The 15525-nt window shown below is 42.0% G+C and overlaps 1 protein-coding gene across 1 annotated transcript in view; it reads left to right on the forward strand.

The window, feature by feature from the left end:
- Positions 1-2126: 2126 nt before the first annotated feature.
- MTAP (methylthioadenosine phosphorylase) overlaps positions 2127-15525 on the forward strand; it is a 33070-nt gene continuing 19671 nt past the window's right edge. The window contains exons 1-3 of the mRNA XM_059834037.1: positions 2127-2153; positions 6800-6886; positions 13684-13742. Coding sequence (XP_059690020.1) covers positions 2127-2153; positions 6800-6886; positions 13684-13742 — 173 coding nt within the window. The remainder of the gene's footprint in view (positions 2154-6799; positions 6887-13683; positions 13743-15525) is intronic.

Genomic DNA, 15525 nt, shown 5'->3' on the forward strand with positions numbered 1-15525 from the left:
TACAGCTGAAACACAAGTTCAACACTAGCTGCTACTGCCTTAAGTTATCAGGAATATCCTTTTTCTGGTATACAGTGAACTGCCTCACAGATCTCAGCAGATTTCTCAGCTGCGATAAAATGTAGGACATATGTTCAGTGATGAATCTGAGTCTACATTTACTAGCAGATACGTGACATTTTTTAACAGACAGGTAGCACTGAGTGCCACATGAAAATGGCATGTCTGGATCGCAGAGGTCTTTCCGATAGATAGAAGTTGCTTTAAAGAAAATCTACGACAAATACTTTTAAAAATAAGTACTTCCCATTAACAAGATACTGGCTATTTTTGAAAGCTCTACATTTGATATTTAAATCTATCTATAGTAATAAAATACATAAATATATAAAAACTACTGATGTTTCTCAAAATGTAAGATCATGTTATGGTAAAACAAATGTTCTGCTTCAATGTATGGATCTGTGGCAACTAGAAAAATACCACAAATAGGAAAATTGTAATTATTCATGTATAATGACATCATGTTTACCTTTTCATATCACTTAAAGATATATTTAGCTTGGAGAGCTAAATATATATACTTTTATATATGTGTTCTTCAGAAAGAAAATAAAACTCCTTTTTTTTTTTTTTTTACAAAACATGCTCCAGTTTGTTCTCAGAATAATTTTTGGATATTGAAAAGACCACCCTTAATTTAAACTGTATTAAACCTCTAAATTAATCGCTTTTCAACTGAAAACAAACCTCTTCCCCTTACTTACAAATACTGTAAATCAGGAATTTTCACATAGGTTAGAATTGGAATTTTGGTCTCATTTTGCCATTTCTGGCAACCCAGCGCTAAGAAACACTTTTTGCTTCATGGCGCGGTTTTATAGGGTGCTCAAGGGATTTTCTGGTGCTGTTGACAAACTGAGGAATTTTGGGGGGAAGTCAAATAAATCACAGTGTCTCCAGGAATATGGTAGGTGGTCTGGCTGAAATACGGGCCATCTGAAAGTTAGTTTTCAGAGAGACCAAGCCAATGCTTAGCATTTTTAGCACATGTTTACACATTTAAGTAGATAAATTATTCATATTATATCTCGGTATTTGTGCAATAGTGTTTTCTGGAACTGCAGCATAATGTAGAAAAAGTATTTACACACCATCAGCTGCAGCATCGCTCTGTTTACATGCAGTCAGTGAAGACTTCCGAGAGTCGCATGTAAACATGCAGATCAGAAGTATTAAAAAGAAAGCAGGATGAGTATCCTGGCTGCGATTTCAAGAGGTATTTAAACATAGCAGCATTCTCATTGACTTAATAAAAGTACTTCCAAGATGAAAACTTTTTTAAAAGTTATTAAAACCTTTACTGAGGACACATTTCAAAGATGTAATAAAATTTCAGGGCTTACGGACCAGATGATAGCACTGTTTCAAAAGCACGCTGGAGACATCCTGATGAGGCCACTGGTGAAGTGCAGGAACAACATATTAATAGAAACATTCAGAACTAACGGAATGGCAATATCCACTTCTGGAGAGGAGATATCCTGGGTAAAAAAGGGGGGAAAAAAAACAGTTATGTCCTATGCTGTGACACAAAATCACGACAAACCCGATTTTACTCCAAGGAGCTGTTCTGCATCGTTTCTTCCTAATCGTTTCCTGAAGAATTCCACCTGTGTGACTATCTCTGACCAGCTGTGTGACAGCTACCACCGGGCTCACATGCGGAGACCGGCCCCTCAGGGCCGGGGAGCGGAGTCCTCGGCCGCCCCCGGCCTCTCCCACTCGGGCCGCAGGCACAGACCTGCCGCGACCGGGGCTGCCGGGCCTCCCGTGCGTCTCCTCGGGCCGGCGGCGTCAGGGGAGAGGCCCCCGGCGGCGCTGCCCGGCGCGGGCTCCCCTCAGCGCGGGCGGGCGCTGCCACCTAGCGAAGAGCGCGGGGCGGCGGCGACGCTGCACCCACCGGCCGAGGCCCCGCCAGTGCCCGTCTGCGGCGCCGGGAAGCGGCGGCGGCCCCGCGGGGGCGGGGCGGGGCCGGGCCGGGCCACACGCTTGCGCGCGGCCGTGGCGGGCTGGCCTGCTGCCAGCGGCACCGCCCCACCCTCGCCCCCGCCCTTCCCGTCAACATGGCCGCCGTCGCCGCGGCCGTGAAGGTAAGCGCGGATGCACGCCGCCATGGGCTTGGAAGGAGGCAGCGGTGGCGGCGGGAGGCGGCGCCCACCGCCGCCCTCAACCCCTCCCTGTCTGTCGCCTCCCCCCGTCCCACACCGGCTGCGCGCCTGCGGAGCGGGAGCGCGCGGTCCACGCCGCTGCTCTCCTGGCGCTGCCTAGCGCATGGGCGGCCGCGGCGCCGCCGCCGCCGAGCACCCGCCGTGTCCTATCCCGCTCCCTTCACGCCTCCTCACCGCCCCGCGCGCCCGCCGGCAGCGGGCCCGGGAGCACGGCGGCTCTCGGCGGTGCCAGGCGGGAGAGGGGCCCCCACGGCGGGCGGCGCCGGGCCGAGTGCCCCCCCTCAGGCCGCCGCCTAGCCCGTCTGGGGCCTCTCCGCCGCGAGGCGGCCGGCCCCCGCACGGCGCTCCCCGCGCCTCAGGCGCCACGGCGCTGCCGCAGGCGGCGGCCCTGCCTGCGTCTCCCGGCCCGCTGGGTCTCCCGCGGCCGTCCCGGAAGAGACGATTTATTTTTCTTTAATTGAAAGCCGGAGGCCTGTGCTTCTCAGGGTTTACGACCCGGATGCGGCGTGTCGGATTTGTCAGTGAGCGGGAGCGGGGCGGGTTTGTAACTCTCGCAGGGTGCGTAAATCCCGAAGCTGCCGCAGAAGTCAGCCGGTGCGCAAGTTTGGCGAGACTTGTCCATCCGGTGTGTTTGAAAAGTGGCTCGAAAAGTGACAGCCAGCGTCAGGGCTGGGCAGGCTAGTTAGGCTGAAACTCTGGGTTTGTATTTCGACCAAAATACGAATTAGTTTTCTGAGGTCAAGTAACTCTCCCAGTTGTTTTGGTGTGTAGAAATCGATTATAAGCTGTCTTTATGTTACAGAGACAGTAGGTTTATTAACTGTAAATTGTATGCATCTTGCTGTTTATCTCCTTTTAAGTGAAAGTCTTTTTAATGTCATCCTCTTCTCATTATCCCCAAAACAGAAGAGAGGAATACAGATGTATTCATTGGCTGTTAGCTGTCACAAAGACTCATAGCTGATCGTGACAATGTTTAGCATGTACTAGTGTTTAAGACCCTCTGATGGACAAGCGTAGACTGTTACCGCACTGATACTTCTGTGTCTTCTGCTTGAACCTATTCGAGGAATTTCACCAGACAGCAGGTGAAGAAAGGCATACACTTAAGTGTGGTCATTATTTGGACTCCCATGGAGAAATGCTTTTGATTTTGCAGTTACTGGTGTGATAACTTCTTGTTAGGTTTAATTTTTGTTGCTTTTCATGCCAGTGTTTGAGACTATACCATAGTAAAATACTTCGTTTCATTCCACTGCAATGCCATTTTAATTTAGATTTAATTCTAGATAACCTTAGCTACAGACTCCATTAATTTTTGCAGGTTATGTCCTTTGTGTCCCTTTGTAGGATCAAAGACTAGAATGGAGCATACAGTCTTGCATCTTTCCATTCTTCATGTCACTCCTAGATGTGACTGTCTCTTCCTTTTGAGGAAAGGTGAGACTTTTCTCCCTCAGTCAACACAGAATCAGTTTTTCGGGTCTCCAGTCCCCACGTGCAGCTGATATTCCTGGAGATTATGTAAACTGGAGAAAAAATAATTCTGTTGCGGAGAAGTAAAATTAATTTCAGGGTTGGAGCTACCAGCTCCAAGTTGGCATTACGTGGTTGGAGAAGCAGGTGCTTCAACAAATCTCTGCTGGCCTAACTTTCATTCCACTGTAGTAGGACTCCTGTGAATTATAGCAAGCCCAGCATTTCTCTAGCCAGTGTTGCCTAAGGTGGCTTGAAGGTTTTCCAAACTGCTGCTGAGATGTTTTGCAGGGAAGAAGGCAAAAGCAAAGTCAAGGTAGTTTCGTTCTTCTTCCATGCTGTGGGTTCTCCACCCTGGGAGCTGTGAATATTTTGCCAGCTTATTGCACAACTACCATTTCTGACAGCATGGCCGTCGGTGTAAAAGCCTGCTCTGGAACTGAACTGTGCAGCACAAGCACGTATTGATGCCACTGCAGCAGCAGAAGGGAGCCCAAGAGCAAATCTGAAAGCAACGACACCAGGCCTATGTTGCTATGAACAGATCAAGCTCTGTGCTGCTTTCAGATCAGTTGTGCTGCTTTCTGGTACAGGAGCGGTCTGTTACGCTGCTGGATCTCTGTGCTCATAAGGACCTTAAAGCATTGCAATTCAAAAACAACTTTATGTCATGTAGCTGTAGCTGGTATCTCTAGCATTGCACTGTTTTCCTCAGTCCCAACAACTCACTTTGCCAGACATAAAAATTCAGACAGATAAGCATTCCCTTTTGAGTATTCTCAATCTTAAGTCATAGGTCACTAATTAAACAAGCATTACACCAAACTAAAACTAGGTAAGTTACTGAAGGAACCTTTTTTTTCCTAGGTTAAAAAAAAAAAGTCACCATTTTGATCCTGGCTTCTGTTAATATAGTAATCTTCTGTCTTTGAATGCATGCATGAACAATGTTAAACGTGGTCTTTTGTTGACTTTGAGTTTTATGATTGCATCTGTTGCACACTTCTTACATGATTCTTAAGGCAAAAAAATGTTCTTCCTAAAATTTATATAGTTTTGAGCGCTTTCATGAGCAATCTAACAATCTAAACATCTGCGATAAATAAGCAACATGAGTAACATGGGAACAGACCCATCAGTGCTATGGCAAACAATGATCTAGGTCTTTGCTAATGCTTGTATACCAGTAAAAATTTCCTTTGCACTACTCCTAGTGCTCCACAGGGGGGTAGCAAAAGGAAATAGGAGATCCGTTAAAACTGCTTCAGCTTATCTGCGTTTACACCATCTGGTGTTGAAAGCTTTCTCAGAGAAGTATTTGATGTATAACAAAGAACACAGAGCCGCTGCTTGTTGAAATTAAATGCTTGGTGAGCTAACTAATATAGTGGTTGAACAAATGAGGTGTCTATGAATGTGAAAGTTAAGAGAAAGCTAGAGTAAGAGACAGTTGAGTGTGTGTTATAGAAGGGGAGTGTTTGTATGTTGAAGCCTGGAGGTTTAACTTGAGAAATTTTCTGTCTTTAAAAATAATAAAAAATGGTGGAACCATGCAGTAATAAGTCATGCCAGGATGGTTCCGATTTTTTTTTTTCCATGATAAGCAACTGGGCCTCGATATGAATTCTTTAACTTAAAAGTGAGACAAACTTTGCAACAACTGGTCACATTGGAGGAAAAAAAAAAGCTGTAGCATTTTCTCCGTGTGTGATAAATGGTGACATTATTTTTAAACACCATTAAGCTTGAGGTTGTGGCAGTACCCATTCCATCCAAAGAGCTAGAAGTGTTCTGAACTCAAGGGAGAACTTGACTTGATTGGAACTGGAATTATCTCTAGAAAGACGAAAACAAGATATTTTGCAACGATGAACTAGAAACAAGAAAATTAAGATACATTCTTCTTTAGCTGGAGTATGAAACCACAGGTGAGTTTAGTCTCAGTGAGAATATATGTTTCAAATTACCTTTTTTTTTCTTTCCCCTTTTTTACAAAAGAACTAGAACAGAGGAGCAATGAGCAAGAACAAGATATTGGTGATTACTAAAGCACGACAGATAGGTGGTGATTGTGAGTCACCTCACACTTCTTCATTACAAGTTGTATCAAAACACAACAGAGGCTGTTGTTGAGCCTAATTTCCTAACGAAATAAAATACATTTTATTTAAGCAGCCCTTTGCTTTGCTCTCTCTTTTCCCTTTCCATTATACTTTGAAACTGTTAGTCAATTTAATAAAAATTTAGGAAAAAAGTACTTGAGAAGACTTCATAAAAAAAGTAGGAGGAACAAGAGTCTGTTAAGTTCCTCCTTAGGGAAAGGTGGTGAGTTGAATAAAACCTGACACCAGTGCATCTACACAGGAGACAGTTAGTGACCCAGCTGCAGGCAAAGTTTGAATGAGCACTTGCTTAGGTACCAGATGACCTAATTGTAAATATGTGAAGGAACCCAGCAGTGCTCACAGCAGTTGAAATCGTCAGCAGATTCTTTTTATTTCACTTGTGAAGATGCTGTTGAGCTGTCCTGCTTTTCCGAAGCTGTACAGAGACTACTTACAGAAATGGGGAAGTTCTTAGATCTTGGCAAGTCAACACAAAAACCTAATTTTTGGAAGAAGGTCTTCATTATTTTGGGTGTATAATACTATATAGTAATGCCTGGTATTCAGTATGGCTGTTATGTATAGGACTGTTTCTCCCCATGTAAACAAGAAGCCTTTGTTACAATATGCTTTATACAGGTATTTCTCACTCATTACAGGCATTCCTGAATAACACCCCTCATTTTTGTATTGGCAATAAATGATGAATTGTCACATCTTTGTGAATTTTCCATAGCCTTTTAAATTTGATATCTTTAAAGAGGAGGATCATAGTGTAAGATATTGGCAAGTTAAATATAGTTATTTAAAATCAGTCATTTGACATTTTCTTCTGGGAAACTGCTGGGCATATTATGTTTTGTTGATCTGTAGTCTAGTCCCATGTCAAGCAGAAAACACATTTTGTAGCTGCCTAGTTAGTTTTTCAGACATGCTGTTAAATGGAGTGTAATCTCAAGAAGACTAATACGTACTTTTCTGTGTAAGATCGGAATTATTGGTGGAACTGGCCTGGATGATCCAGATATCTTAGAAGGAAGAACAGAAAAATATGTTGATACTCCTTATGGCAAGGTCTGTATAACCTATTTTTTTATTACTCAAACTTTTTGCTGGTTTTAAAGAAGTTTGTATGCTTTAAGAATTTTCAGACTGTTAAATGATTGCATAAAGGAGGTACTATCACAAGAATATTTCCTTCTGGTTGCTATGTATTGTGTGATTCTTAGCTTGTAGAAACAAGGTGTTACAAAGATGATGTGCAAAGGAGACTATACCTCTTATCGTTTGTAGATTGGATGAATTTACAAATTCAGTCCTGAATTTGCAGTCAAGAGAGATAAACTCTGTCTTTCAAATTTGTGCTGTTGTGTGACCTGTAGTATATGTCAGATCGCTCCAGGAACTTTTCTGAATTGCAGAAAACTGTCCTTTGAGGTATATGAGCCACCATTTTCCTTGTAACCACTGAATTATGCTTTACATACCAATGCTGTCCTTACAGTCATGCTTATAAACACATAATTCGAAACTGATTTGAAAGTGAAGCTCTGAAACTGGTTTTGTGGCACAGGTATTCTTGACCAACTCTCCTTCACATTGCTTCAGCCCTTTTCCTCAGCAAAAGGGAGTCAAGGTTAGGGGTGTTGCTCTGTACACAGTGCCGAGTGTGTTGTGAAGAACAATTCCTGCCCCAAGATATTTATAGTAGGAATAGGCAAGACAGTGGATGAGAGAGCATTTTATAGGCAGGAATTCAAGGGGGAGAAAGGTTCTAGTTGACACAGGAAGTTCATAGAACTGGATCACAGATACTCTGTCACGTCATAAGACCAGGGGAGTCTCGGTGTTTTATAATTGCCATTGGAATTCTGTCTTAGGAAATCTACCAGTGTAAGCTAGTACACACAATATAAAACATCTGGCATGTAGTAGCAAGAGCCGTTTTATGGGTAGAAGCTGGCCAGAAAGCTCAGCGCTGTGGGGTGTGATTGAAAATCTGAATCTGTTCCTCCATTCAAAATGGTTTAAGGGGGAAGTAAGAGTGTAAAGAGCAAGCAGGGTTTGTGTGCGCACCATTCAAGAAGGGGAAGGAGGTAAAGTTTAAGAGAGGAGAAAACATAATCAGAAAAATCATTTGACTTTTCCACCATCCTTCAAGATCTGTTAACAAACTGCAAGAGAATGAAGGGAACTTGCCTCCTGCATTTTCTGTACCATGCTCTCCAAACAGTAGCCAGTGTTGGTCTGAAGTAGAATCCACTGACTAAACCAAACTGGTTGTCATTGTATTCCCTGTTTTTTGAGAGTCATGGATGGTCACAACATGGCTGTGTCTGGAGACTGCTCCAAAGCAAAAATAGCACTATGCTTTTAGCAGATATTAAATGAAGCCTTCGTATCCAGGAAGGATGAAACACTCTTCTCCCTTACAGGGGTCTGTTCAGATCAGAGTTAAGGGCACAGTGGTAGCACAGCATTTGGAGGGCTGTTTTGTCCCAGTGCTGGAATGCAACAGGATTTGTGTGGCCCCAATTCTGCAGTGTGGTGGATGGCCTACAGCAGGGTTTAGTTTATTGAGAAGAGTAGGACTGCCTGCAGGATGGCTCCTGCACAAGAAAGTGGAAAAAGTTTCCTCAGTCCTGCACCTTTGTTCAGTACAGAAGGCTTTTTAAATTTCATTTAGGAAGCAGCTTAGCTACTGTCTTTTTTCTTTCTTCACAGAATGCAGCATGAATAGGGGAAAATAAATGTTGGTTGACTGTTGGGGTTTGTGAGAAACCTTGATCAGTGGACTGGCTGTGTCTGAGCTTGTGTATTATGCATTTAGCGTAGGCTCAATTTAAGGAAAAAGCTTGTGAATATTCTGTATCTGAGGCAGGGTGGGAGGTTATAACTGAGATGTCATGGTAGGAATCCAAGCGTGGATTCCAGATACTGTGGTGAGCTGAACTGGGACTGTTAAGCTGACATGGATGGAAAACTGCAACTTTGTGGAGCTTCTGTATCTGTGAAAGGGAGCACAGCCGAACAGCAAGCTTTTGTCCTTACCCTTGCTGGCCTGTCCCTCTTCTGTCTGCCTGTAGATCTGAACTCCTAAGAACTCAGGCCGTCGGTCTGATGGTTGTTTCATGTAGATTCACTCCTGCATAGAATTGCATTAACTTCAGTGTTTGAATGCAGTTTTTATCCTCGTGGAGCAACTGGTGAATCAGCCTTAGCCTAAGATGTGCAGGGCTCAGACCACAAGTTACAGTGGCATAAAGTGCATTGAGTGAGTCAAGTTCATGGACTTCAATTGAAGCAGAAACAAACCTCACGAATTTAATTGGTATCATTAGGTGGATCAATGTTTGCTTATTCTGCTGCTGTGACTTTTTAGCATTCAGGAAGGAGGTGTTACACAGCTTGCCTCTGTCATTTTAGAGCAACAGAGACAAGCATCTATTGCCAAATGCGAAAGGGCAAATGGGAATTTTTTTTTAAGTGTACTTGGAAAAGTTTAGAAATCTGTGGTTTATGTTAGTATTTTTTTCTAAAGGTATGTCTTGTTCTTGATTGTTACTGAATTAAACACAAATCGGGATTTTTCTGCAATAAAGATGCTTTTTCATAGAGCTGTGACATCAGCGGAGAGAGAATCTGCCTGAAATTTTAAGAGGTAAAGGACTTAATCTAAATAAACTGTACAGAAGTTTGTGGTCTTTTAATTGCTTAGAGATGCAACATCAAGCCTATTTAGTTCAAGCAAAACTAAGAAGAATGAAAATGAATGTCTGAATGCCAAAAGGAAAATGCAAGGCATAGTTAAAAGAATGTACGTCCATTTCATTCGATCCTGTAAAAATGCAAAGTGTACAATTGTACTTTCCTTAAATTTTGGGGTTTAATTCTTAAGTTTTTTGCCAAGGACATAGCCAAAAGACTTTTAGCTGAAAACCTTCTGGTGGTAACGTTCCTTGGCACCTTTGGCAGTTGACAACAGCAAAATAGAAGTTTCTTTAATGCTGTTTCTTTACTTTTAGAAGCAGAATAATAGCTTACAGTCTGTTCATATAGAGTCCTTGAATTGTCATCTGCTTTGGCCTTCTTGAATCATAAGAATCATTTAATAACTAAGTTTATATCATTAGGGAATGTGGGGGTATTTTGTTCAGGTGAAATCTGGAAAAGTTTAAAGGAAACTACTATGAGAATTTTTGCAATTCTCTACATTGGCATTGCTCCTCCCATGATCTTTCAAGTTACATTTGTAATACTGGTGAAAATGGAGTACATTAGTTTTCTAAAAAATAAATATGCTAACAGATGTTAATATTCCAGCCTTCTTTTCTCTCTTGTCTGCTTCCACTACTTTCATTGCATAAAAAAATGCGGTAGTCTATGGAAAATACCCTAAAACCTTTTGGCATTCCATCCCCGGATATGGAAAATACTGTTCTCTTATAGGATAAGAAAATTGCTTGCAACAGCATGTGTCTTCATCATTGAATTTTGAAGCTACTAATAAAACTTTGATCAGAATATACTTTCGGTTAGATTGTTTTGTTTTCTTGAAGCTTTCTGAATCACCTTTCCCCAAATTGGGAAAATATCTTCCTCTTCTAGAAAATGATTTTAGGTGCCCCCCTCTTTTTTTGGTCATAGGTATATCTGGCAAACAAAGCGGGGGGAGGTTCCGCCTTGCAAATGAGCTTTGCATGCTTGCATCAGGAAGATCAGACCATGTGACGTAACCTCATCTGCCTCCCCGAAAAGATGTACGTTGTTTGGTTCCTAAACTAGATCACAGGTTAAGTGAAGGCTTGGGGAACCTGTGAGATACTTTTCCATCTCAAGTTTTCCTTGGATTATTTGGCTTGTTCATTCTATTTTCTGTTCCAGCTTGCTTCTGAGGTGAGACCAAGGAAAAAATTAATTCTGTAAGCACCACATGAACAATACTTTATGTATATTTATGTTGCAGACAAAGGGGATTTATTTCGATTATTTGTTACTGTCATAATTTAGGGTTAACTGCCCAGGGTTCTTTGCTTCCTTTTCTGTTTTGCAATACTGAGTAATACATATCTGACTTGGATTTTGTGGAAGGGGGAAGTATATGTATATGAATTATTAATGTTTGAGAACTTTTTATTGGGCGTCTCATTAAATCCTGCTTTAAAAATACTGTATTACAGCTTTAAATTCAGATTGTTCCATCGGAAGTTTTTATTACTTTATCAGCATTTCAAAGCTCCTGACGACAACTGGGATAACAGTAGAGAGGTACAGCACTGGAAAGAACGTGTGGGAGAAAAAGAGCGGAACAGAAGCATACACTAACTCTGTTATGTGGTTAACACATAGTTTGAAATTTCTGTATCTTTCACTTCCTTGTAACTTTACACATGCTGATTTATCCTTATTTCCTCTCCTTTAATGACCCATGATGCAGTATTTGCAAGCTGGTTTCTTAAATTGCCCGTTCCTCAGTCAGCAGCGCATTCTTTGTTCTAAATCCTTCTTTTTCTCTGCCATGTTTCTAGCAATCATGTGCAAGAAAGGTATCCAGGCAGTCACCTGGCAGATGCCCTGCATGTGTTCTGTGGAAATCTGTATAAAGATGACAACTGGTCCTGTTACATGGCCACCCGTGACTAGGATGGCAGCAGATAGGGAAGGAAACTCTGGCTGCTGCAACTAGGTTTTGAAGCCAGTTGGATTTCAGAGCTGTTACATTCTTGCTGGGTCAGCAGTGTATGCCAGAATTCAGTGGAGTTCTGTGGTGGGGATGAATATCAAATAGCAGTTAAATTGCACCTTTCTACCCCAAATCTTTTGGAAATGGATATAAACTTGAATCTCTCACTTGCAATAAACTTGAATCCATCACTTCTAAAGCAAAGGGTCCAGTCTTCAACTTAACTGATCTTTACTTTTCATTTTGGTAGGAGGCAAGGAATTTCAGCTGAAGTCCTCTTTAGCTTTTAAGAGTATTTTTGTATCCTGCTGTGAGCTAAGTTGCATGTTTATTACTTCACACAGCAAATGTGTGCTCTCTAAACAAAGCAAACGCAAAAAACAAACCCCCAAATGCTAACTGTTGTAAACCGTCATTGTTATGGAATGTTGCAACATCAAAATGCCTTGGCAACTAGACAGCAAGGTTTTCACCCTGTGTGAAATTTCACTTTTAAAGCTATGTCTGGTTTAGAAGAGTATGTCTAAAGTAAGGTAAATAGATTAAACATTTAAATGTCAGTAGGTTGATATTAAATGGGGACTTCTAAAAAGAAGGCAGAATACACTACTGTTCTAAAAATAAATATTTTGGAACATTCCCTTCGTTAAAAAAAAAAGTGGTAAATGTGTGTCTGGCAGAATTTAAACCTAAGTAATTAAGTAAATTGTGGTGTTCTGAAGAGATTTCACATCAAAAATTACCGAAAAGAGCTGTGCAATAGGGAATAGAAAGTGGAGGTTTTATTAGAAATCAGTATCTCTAAAATGCAGCTGTGTAGGACTCGCATCTTACTTTATTCTAGATACCTGCAAATTTTCATGTCTGTAATAGAATTAACAGCTGTAAAACTAAATGATAATTGAAATCATGCAGCTAGCATTAAAATACAAATAAGATTATATCAAGTAGCAGGCCACAGAACATTTCTAAATGCAAATGTGTGAGTCCTTCCAGACACTTGCAAACTTGTGATTAGTAAATAAATTGTAATTTTGTTAATGGCTATTTCAGCTTTAAATCCAAGGGCAGGGAAGGAGCGATTGCCACAGTGTGGCTTCCAGCTTATTTAGTTTCTTCTATGGTGCAAGAAAAAAACTGAAATGCATGCAGTTCTGAATTGGGCAGGAGAAGCAGCACATTCAACTGCACCACTGTTGAGCACAAATGCAATTTAGCATCTAATTAAAGAAAGGCCTTGCATTTTTTAACAAAAAGGGAAACTAGAAGCATTGTGTATTTCAGATCCCTGATGCATATAGCCCACGAGCAGAACATAGCCCACAGAGCAGTTAATTTGTTGTAGGGGCAGTTGATGCCCCACGTGGACAATATGACCATCTCCAAAGCAGAGCACATGTCCCAGCTAGGCAGCTAAAACCAAAATGTTCTCGCTTCCTGACTGGTTGGTTAGTCAGGAGGAATGCCTGTTCTCATTGTACAGCTGTGAGAGGAGGGCACATGCTGTCTCCTGGTCCCTGGGCTGACCAAATACAATACTATTTCTGTTGCTAGTGGACCAGAAATTCTCTGTCATATCACAGTTCACTTTCCAAAAGCGGGACTCTCAGCAGCAGGGAAGAGGGATTTTATCAGGAAGCTGGGGGGGAGTGAAGGGTGGGTTGGCAGAAGCTAGAACATGAGTATGAGCTAGGGGACCATGGTAGAAAGGGGACAGAGAAGAGAATGGGGAGTGTTTTGGAAAGGGACAGATTAAATGTCATTTCTGTTGGGAGGGGGCTATTGGTAGCAAAAAGCAACCAAAGTTTACAGGAGAGAGACGTGCTAACCAATTTAAGGCAACATGTACATGCTGCTTTTTTTATGTTTGTGTAGCACTGTTTGAAATACTGTTTCAAAGTATTGGTATTACTGTTTCAGACCCTAAAGTAAGGAGTTGCAATATTAATTTTAGTATGAACACAGAAAAATTGTGACAATCCTGATGTCAAGTTTGATCTTGCTGTTCCAGACTGTTTTATTAATCTGCCTTATCAAATTACAGGCTTATTCTAAGCTGAAGAAAATATGAGACTACAGTGGTGACCAGTATTTCCTTTCATAACTATCCTCCTTACTTTTAAGTAACAGTTAAGGTTTCCAATGTGATTGTCAAGCTGTAACTCATTCTTACTTGCTTGTTTTGCAGCCATCAGATGCTTTGATATTGGGAAAGATAAAAAATGTGGACTGTGTGCTGTTGGCAAGGTAAATGAGCATTTTAAGGGATTTTATATGTCTTTATGTGTCTTTATATGTATTTATGTGTCTTAAAGTTTTCTCAAAAGTGTTTTTACATTAGGTGAACTGAATTTTTACTCTGACTTCATCTTGCTCTGTGTGGTTGCTGGCAAAGTCCAGCAGAAGTCTGGGTTTTTTCTTGAACAAATTTGATGCTGCAGGGACTGCAAGTATTAAAAATACCATCTAGGTTAAGAAAGCGTAATCCAGTGGGGGGTGCTACCCTAGTAAGAACAGCAGCCTGCAAGGTTGCCTGCTCTGGTGGTGGGTAGGTGGCGCCTGTTAACCTCAGTAATCTGTCTGCTCCCTGTGTTTGCAAATCTCCTTTGTGAAAAGTTTCCTGTTTCCAGTTGAACTATATCTCTGTTACCACTGCAGACTCTTCCAAATCATTCCCTTTGATTATTGAGTCCTCTGGCTATTACCTTTATTGGTTAGGAGGCTGCATCCCATGTAGTTCTTCCTCCCTGGGTCATTTTTACTCAGATATCTCTTACCACACTCAGAAGAGACTCTGGAAGCAGGATCTACAGATGAGTGCATGGAAATTTCACACTAATGTAACCATGGATATCTAGGATCAATGTGCTATGAGATTAAATATATGAATACTAACACTTCTTAGCATCTGAACAGCATGGGCAGAGCCAGGTGCTGATAACAGGGTCCATCACCAGTCCCAGACAAATCGAGGTGATGAATCAAGTCCAGTATCCATCCAGGGAGTCCAGGCAGGAGCAGTAGGAGGTGGGGCCAGAGACAGAGTTGGATACAAGGCTGCAGCGTGTGTACAAAGTCCATCCAGAAAACAGATCTGGACACAAACTACAGCATAGGTCTGAAGGCCATCCAGGAGACAGGGCTGGGGACAGGCACACCTGTGACATAGCTCAGGCCAGGAGTGAATGCTGGGGCATGAGCTTGGAGGCGGGAGGACCTAGGCTCATGGGCACTGGGTGTTTGGGTGCAGGCCCAGGGTGGCCAGGGCAATTATGACCCAGTGGTGCACTCAGGGCCCTGATCCTTTTCATCACAGTATTTTTCCGTTAAGCTGCTGTTACTAGCTCTACAACTACACTTCTATCTGTGGCTTTACTTTTCTTATCTTGCATGGACTTCGCTTATGTATTTTATTACACCTGGACAACATTTTTCTCATTTTCTCAAAAGAAATGCTAAGCCAAGGTGTCGTAGCTGTGCTGTATCAAATTAGGACTTGGGCTACAGATGGCTGGACAACTTGGCTGTGGTTTACATCCTCACTGGGATTTATGACCATTCACATACAACCCCCATGAGTTTACTTTTGGGGCTAAGGTACCTGCAACTTCACTTTGTGTTTTGGGAAAAATAACAGAGTTGCTCGTGATGGCCGGATTGAAAAAAAAACCCAGCATGTGTATTCTAGAAGAGGATCATGACAACAACTGCACTTTAAATGATAAATCTGCATGCCTAGTAGCTTATCAGAAATGCTAATAACAACATGGGAATCCTGCCTGACAGTGCTTGGTCATGTTGTGTGCAACTCCCAGTTCCCAGCTGATAAAGTTCTGAAGACCTTTTGGTCTCTGAAAGAATCAGTTGGGAAACTAAGTTCCTCCTTTCCTCTTACATGGTTGAATATAATTTTCAAATGTGTTTAATCATTATGTGAGTGATGCGCCTCTGTAGCAAGGACAGAGATAAGACGAAAGCTTGTGCTTGTAAGACTAAGTATTTCCTGTCTTGGTGAAAAAACATACTGTAA

The sequence above is a fragment of the Gavia stellata genome, chromosome Z (assembly GCF_030936135.1).
Source record: "Gavia stellata isolate bGavSte3 chromosome Z, bGavSte3.hap2, whole genome shotgun sequence".
Lineage (NCBI taxonomy): Eukaryota > Metazoa > Chordata > Aves > Gaviiformes > Gaviidae > Gavia > Gavia stellata.